Raw genomic sequence first — 7959 nt, forward strand, 5'->3', positions numbered from 1 at the left:
ACACTAGCCGCTAGATATAATTTGAGATATATTTTCTGGAAAAATTTTGGAGATTAAAAATACACGTAATTGTTGGTCGAGTCAATACACTAATTATGTACATTGGATTTAAAGTTAGAATCAATTAATTATGACTAAGTTGATCTAAGTTGAATATTATTTTTGTTTACTAATTGTTTAGTTTGCTCAAACTTAATTGAGCTCGCCAATAAAAAATTAAAAATCTATTGGCATCTATTGATTTTGGAAGAGTCATTAGAGGTTCCAATATAAATAATATAACAAGTTCTTGAGTAAGAAAGAAATTATTGATTTAGTGATTTGCATCATTTAATAAAAGGTGTATAAGGCAATCATTCATATTAAAGTATAATAGATTAGTTAGATATGATTAGGGGTTTCTAATCATCAAAATATTTGGATAACAATAAGTTTTATTGGTTAGTAATTTTTTTTAGGCTCAAGGAAAAAAAAAAGTAAATTATGTAGGAAAAATGTCAAAACAAAAATCATAAATAAGAGGTGTTTTCTTTTTATTGTTAGGTTAAAAAACAAAATAAATAGTAGATTTGTTTTTCATGTTCTAAAATAATTTTTTGGATGATAATCAAACTTATTATGTATTTCATATTTTGCACGTATACTTATGTTATACACTAGATATCTAACTTTCACCCATGTAATTGATTTGTTTTTCATGTTCTAAAATAATTTTTTGGATAATAATCAAACTTATTATGTATTTCATATTTTGCACATATACTTATGTTATACACTAGATATCTAACTTTCTCCCATGTAATATTTGTGCTTCATAATGTTTCTAGAGATTAAATTGTCTTTTAAACTCTTACACACATAATATATATTATAATTACAAGTGAAAGATGTATCCACATATTACACCATAAATCACATGGTATCTAGCCACTTTCCCCCTTTTCGAATTACAAAAAATAAACACATGGCTAAGATAATAACTCCTTTTCCATAGGCAAAGCAATAGGTCTAAATACACTAGCTTTAACAGCTTCAAAAACATTGATAACTCTTCCTAATGTGCTCCCCTAAATCCTTTTCATGTGCTTAATAGAAATAGTTAAGATATGTTAACCGGACAAAATCTTAGAATTTTCTTCGCTTTATAAAATGTTAAGCACATAAATGCATTGCTTTGAACACTAGAAAAAAAATCTGAAAGTTCTTAATCAACATTATTTTCTTATAAATTTGAGGCTTTGTGTATTATTTTTTTTTTGAAGAAACTTCATAAATTAATTGATCTAGAGCTCATCGGAGTTCGTACATTAATTCTTTTATAGTTTTGAACTTCTCAAACGAAATAAGAGAATGCCAACCTATAATACCTCTAATCTCTTATAATTAATCAACTCAATTATTAATATTGAACCAACTTTTACAAATTGCTAACTCTTAAACATGCTAACTCTTCATTTACCAAAACAAATTAATTTGTTCCTGTCAAATAAACAACCGTGTAATTTATGAGAGGAACAAAATATTTGGATACCATTAGATGCATTAACTAATAAAAAAACAATCTTTTCTGAATTATCTACAAATGTAATGAAAAGAAACAAAACATTGAAATCTCTGAAAACAAACTTATTATTGATTTCTGCTTTCCAGCTTCTTTCACTCCACTCTCAAACCTAAACAAACTGAAAGCCCTAATAATTTTCATCTCCGTCTCCGAGCTCAAAGAAGTGATTCTCTCCTCTTGAGCGTGTCTCAGGCCAAGCTAACACTTTGGAAGATCACTGGGCGGCGGCAACAGGGACTCATTGGCCCCCTCTCCATCCTCCACCAAGAAGGCCATCTTCAGCCCCCAACTCGTGTGCACCTCAAAATGGCAGTGCAAGAACCAAACCCCTGAAACCAAAAAACAAAAAAAATTAGCAGCCATATCATCAAAGTTTCCTGTTTTACCTCATCTCCGTACCTGGGTTGTCTGCTTTGAATCTAATAGCCGCCCAGCCACCGGACGGCATGCCGATTGTATTCCTTTCAATCGGGTCCACGAGGTTAAACTTGGAAGGCGAGGTCTTGGGGTCATAGTTCCCAACCCCTTGCCCAACCACAAAGAAATTGAAGCCGTGCAAATGAATGGGGTGGCTCTCCGGCGCAATGATCCCCGTGTCCTGTAACACCACCTGCACCGTCGAGTTGTAGGCGATGCGATACAATCTTGTCCCGTTCGTTGTCTGCAAGTTCGTTGGGCCGCTCCCCGTGTAGTTGAATGCCACCGGTGGCTTCCCGGGGAAGTCCGTTGTAAAGACTCCTTGCTTATTGAAGAAATGCGCCTCAAGTAAAGCCATTTCCGGCATCACAAAGCTAACATTGTTGATTGCCGCCACGACGCGGCTGCCGTTGATACAAGTCGGGCAGGGGTTTATGCCAAGCCCGATGGTGAAAAGAAGGGAGTGGTCGACGTTCTGAGGGACATTGGCGGGATATGTTTTGGAGTTGAGGCTGCGGAGAGAGTCGGCGAAGCTAGTGGCAAGCGGGGTGGCGTTCCTCTGAGGCACTTCGACGGTGCTGAGGGGAGAAGTGGCAAGAGTGCCTTTATACTGCAAGGTGGCGGTTGCGGTATGGTTGTCGACCGCAATGATCATGGCGTCCATGAATGTGGAGGCGGTGACGAGGTAGTTGCCTGAGCTTTTGTCTGTGGTAAGGAGGACGTTGGTGGTTTGGCCTGGGGTGATCAGCACCGTGTCGACAATGAATGGTTTTGTGTAGACGGCGTCGACCTCCACCACGGTGAGCTTGTGCCCGGCTACCTTGAAGAACAGGTCCTCGTTGAGTGCAGCGTTGACGATTCGGAGCAGGTATGTTTTACCTCTGTTCACCTGCAATTTGTAACCATCTGTACGTACGTGCGCCATTAAATTACAACTCTGATAGAAGATTATGATTAACAATAGTTTGGGTTGGATTCCACCTTGTGGAGAAACACAAGTAGAAATTGGTCCGGGATGGCCGTTGATGGTGTGTGCATCGGAGATGTTGGGAGCTTGGCCGGTTTTCGTTGCCTGATTTATCACCGCCTCTGTGTCGGCCTTCCACCATTCGCCTGCAAATCGAATTTACAGGAGATGATGTTCGCGGAGTTTGATGATGAACAGAGAAGTGGTGGGGGATTGATCAGTGAATGGGTGAGTAGAGTACCTAAGATGAGGACGAGCTCTTGATGGGGATTGGGGAAGGGATAAGGGACGTGGAGCTTAGGCTTGATAACGATGGCGCCATGGACGGTGGCTCTAAGCCACAGGATATGGGCGTGGTACCAAAGAGTCCCTCTTTGGCCGGTGAGGGTGAAGTTGTAGACGTAGCTCTGTCCGGGTTGGATTGGGCACTGTGTGATGTATGCAGGTCCGTCAGCCCACCCTGTTCGGATCTGCTTTACTCCATGCCTGTGATTGATGTATCATCTCTTAGGTTTGTTGTGCTGGACTGAAATGTTACTGGAAGGGAAATTACTTGATTCTGCTCTGTAATTGTGTTTTGAAAATTTTTATGTATTTACATGTTTTAACACTAAAATTTCATATTTACATAACACTCAAAAATTTAAAATCACATAAAAAATATCACTTTTATTACTTTTTAGAAGTAAATTATTTTAAAACCACATAAAAAGTATCATTTTTATTAGCATTTTAGAATTGGACTGACTAAGATGTCAAATTTTTTAGTTTTATATTCTCTAGCTTATAGGAAAGAGCTTTTTAATTTTTATTTTATTTTTCACTCTATCTCGTAAATCTCTAGTTGGGTCAAGCCATTTTGTTTTTCCCTTCTAGGGTTTTCTTGTCACACATTATGAGTTTTGCTTATTTGGTTACGTGAAACTTTATGTAATTCTAAGGGTTTGTTTGGGGCAGCTGCAGCTTATTGAATAATCTACTGATAAGCTGATTAAAAATAATCTGTTGATAAGTTAGGTGCGGTAGCTATTATAAATTTTTATTTTTTTTGGAAAAGCCAGACCGCGGTCAGAAAGCTACCACCGCACCTAGACATGTACGGTGTGAAAACACTGTTTTCAGCGTTTTGATAAAAAATTGCACAGATTGTCAAAAATTCATATTCCATCGGTCGTTGTAATTTTTCTAGCATACAACCATAATAATATCAAAACATTTTTGTTTATTTTTAATGATATAATAATGTTGCAAATATATGGCAGAAATAAAGAGAATTGTTTTATGAAGTATATATGAAACATCCTACATATTTTTAAAATCAGATATCTATATTTAAATGGCTATTTTTTTCCTTATTAAGATAATCAAAACTTGGATAATTCATCAAAACTTCTATATTTTATTACATAAATAAATTAATAATAACTAAAAAGATATTTTGCTAATTTAATTAGTCTATTGTATTTTACATTAAGATTAATTCTTATCCATTAATAAAAAAACTTGACAATATTAGTCTTTCAATATGTTCAAGAGGTTAATAGTCCATTTATCAGTCGAAATGTGCAATAAATTTAAGCATTTTGGTATAATCCAACAAAAACTTTTTAACACAATTCTCGATTACATAATGACTGATCAACCAACACTTATACTTTAAAAGGATAAGATTCTTTAGACGATATGGAGTTAGGTTCATGAGGCCATCTAAACTTAGCAAGATAGTGCTTCAGGTGCTTTTATTAAGTTGGCAGTTGAATGGTCAATTAGATTATGGTGGAAATTAATTAAGAACTGCAATTCGTTCTATTGAATACTCACCAGTGGATTGTAACATTATACTTGACATGGTTGACTACCTTCACGAGCACGTTGTCGCCTTCTCGGGCTGATAGCGTCGGCCCCGGGAACTGCCCGTTCACGGTGACAATGGGCTTGGTCGAGCAAAGCCGGGTCGCATTTCTCGTCACAATCTGTGCAATTTTTATCAGCACATTCCAGTTATGACAAATATATATATATATATATATATATATATATATATATAGAGACATTCAGCTTGATGTGGTTCACTACCATATAAGGAGCACGTTACATTGGATCGTTAAATGCCTTTCAAGTTAAGGTTAATATAGATAGTAATATGGAAAACATGCTAGACGTTTGTACATGAAAAAAAAGTGGTATGAAAACAGTGGGGTTTTCCGGCGATCTATGGAGGACATGATGGAAGTTCGTCACGTGGATAAATTGGGGCCGTTGGATTGGGATTTTATGGAGGAGCTTCTGTTGTGTTATTTGGAGCTGAATGAACAAGGCGTTCATAAATATATTCTTAGAGCGTTTACGGATCTAACGGTCAGTTTTCGCCGGAGAGAAGGGGAGGAGCGGCGGAAAGCTTCGATGAGGAGGCGGAGGCTTGGGAGAACGGAGAAAATTCCGGTGGCCGGAGGGCGGTTTCCGGCGGGTTGGTAGTTCGAGTTTACAAGATTTTTTTTTCTTTTGTGTGATTCATGTAAATAAATAAATAAATAAATGAAAATTGCCTCACTAATCATATTTGAAGTGGAGTCCTCGTCGATAACTGTCATGTATAGTATTATATATATATATATATATATAATGAACAAAAGTGAGCCATCTTAGTCTTTTGATTGAGCGAAAAAGCTTGCAGCAAATATGACTTGGGTTCAAGACCATGGTGTGTGTGTGTGATTGAACAAGAGCACTTACATTGAACTTGTAATGCCGAGTCAAACCATTGGCAATTGCGGGAAACAAGGAAATCAAAAGCAGAAGACTTCGAACAGACTCCATATTACCAGCTCCTTCCTCCCCTCCCAATCACCTTCTGCTGTTCTTCTTCCTTCGCTGAGAGAATGAATTTGCACAGTCGGACAATGTCAAGACAATCAGTGCTTAAAAAGAGTAGGAAGCTATAGCTGCAATGTCGTTTTAGATATTAGGTGAGGTGATGAGCCTTAATCAATAAGGTTTTGGTAGAGATAACTACATGTTTTCCCCCCGTTTCTTTCTCAACATTTCTTGATTTCTACACAAAGTTGCTTTCTTTTCCTGCATGTTAAATTTGTAAACCTGCTCCTTTCAGCCCTCCGTCGACCACCTGTTGGTTGAAGGAGGAGGGAGTTGGTGAGAACCAAACTTGCGCCATATTAGATAAAATAAATTCGAATGTTGTCTTTGCCAATATTGAGTTTTGGGGAAAAAGGAACAGTTCCAATGTGCTAAAAAATGAATATAGTGATGACTAATGAGGCTAATTTATGATTTATGCCCGCGCTGCTGTAACGAACTGCTCGACGACCAATCAACCAGGGGGCTATCCAACAAAAGAAATGACTACTCAGAAGACAAAAAATACGAAAATTTCCAAACAACAAACAATGATTTATGTTCGCGCTGCTGTGTGTGTGTCTGTATGTATGTGTGTGTGTGTGTGTGTGTGTGTAGGGCAAGAAGGGTTCAGCGGCGAGACTAGGATAAGAGACAGTCGACGGACCAACTAGAAACCGAACTACTCTGTATTAATGTATGATTTATGCCCGCACTGCTGTAAGTGTGTGTGTCTGTATGTGTGTGTGTGTGTGTGTGTGTGTGTGTGTTATAAAAGAAGGGTTCAGCGGCGAGACTAGGATAAGAGACAGTCGACGGACCAACTAGAAACCGAACTACTCTGTATTAATGTATGATTTATGCCCGCACTGCTGTAAACTGCTGTGAGTGTGTGTGTCTGTATGTGTGTGTGTGTGTGTGTGTGTGTGTGTAGGGCAAGAAGGGTTCAGCGGCGAGACTAGGACAAGAGACAGTCGACAGACCGACTAGAAACCGAAGTGCTCGACGACCAATCAACCAGGGGGCTATCCAACAAAGGAAGTGACTACTCAGAAGACAGCAAATACAAAAATTTCCTAACAATAAACTATGAGGCGATCCGAGACAGGCTGACGAAGGCCAATGGATTACCAAAATATCAAGGGCATAACCAACATTTTACATATGATTATAATTTCCTATATAAAAATAGGAATAGTAAATGTAATAGGAGACCACCATATATGAAGAATTGACATGAAATTTAAAATTTCTCTCCTTCTTACACTCCATTCCTTGAGTGTGATCCAAATATAGGCTTCAACAACTTAAAAGATGCGGTGAGTCCAAATCATGCGATAAACAATAAGAGAAGTAACTCAAGGGCAAAAACCCCAACTCAAGGAAACTGCTAACGACATGAACTGCACTCGCGACTTTGTGAGTTAGCAAATTAGCGATCTCAAAGAACAGATGATGGAGGCAATCCGAAACGAGGTCGCCCCACAAAGGCACAACCATAGTGACTTGCAACATATCATCATCCACGAAGAACCATTGCCTTTCAAACAAGAAGAATAGTCCCAATTGTCTTGGAAGGGGAGCAAGATACCCATTTTCCTGATAGCATGGGTTTTGCATCGCTCAACCACCTTAGATACGAACACACTGAGGTACAGTGGCCTATGCAACTAGATAATACTTTCTCAAGATAAATCACGGAGGCCAAGCCCCTAATCCCGACACAATATGTGCGTTCTTAGTATGTAATTACTTCAATTTCAAATTTAGACAAACGTGCCAAAAAACTTGACTCCCACTGCCTGTATGTGCTTGTACCCTTAATTCTCGACTGAGTGCTATTTAACAAATAATTCTCATTTTTTCTCCATAATTCAATTTTACACACTAGAGATACTACACAAGTGCACGTATCGTTTTAAGTAATATAGGACTTTCCCTTAGTCCCCAAGTATCGATTCCACGAGGAACGAAAAACTCTTTTTAATGACTTAGTAAAACTCTACTTAAACTGCAGGTAAATTACCTAGGAATTAAAATCAAAACTTTATATGTAGCAGTAAGTAAATTTCAAAAACAGGTTTAGCAAGTAACGTCCTAAGTAAAGGACTACTATCACTTACATACAATATATATATATATATATATAGTGAGCTTG

At 37.8% G+C, this 7959-nt stretch overlaps 1 protein-coding gene across 1 annotated transcript; it reads right to left on the reverse strand.

Moving 5' to 3' along the window:
• Positions 1-1560: 1560 nt before the first annotated feature.
• On the reverse strand, positions 1561-5828 carry LOC110030239 (laccase-22-like). The gene is made up of 6 exons (XM_020732859.1): positions 5682-5828; positions 4770-4921; positions 3190-3434; positions 2963-3094; positions 1964-2887; positions 1561-1893 (listed from the first exon to the last, which is right to left on the reverse strand). The coding sequence occupies exons 1-6, from the start codon at positions 5763-5765 to the stop codon at positions 1763-1765; spliced, it is 1668 nt and encodes a 555-aa protein (XP_020588518.1). The 5' UTR covers positions 5766-5828; the 3' UTR covers positions 1561-1762.
• Between the last annotated feature and the right edge of the window lie 2131 nt (positions 5829-7959).

This window comes from Phalaenopsis equestris, unplaced genomic scaffold, assembly GCF_001263595.1.
Source record: "Phalaenopsis equestris unplaced genomic scaffold, ASM126359v1 Scaffold000684, whole genome shotgun sequence".
NCBI classification, from domain to species: domain Eukaryota; kingdom Viridiplantae; phylum Streptophyta; class Magnoliopsida; order Asparagales; family Orchidaceae; genus Phalaenopsis; species Phalaenopsis equestris.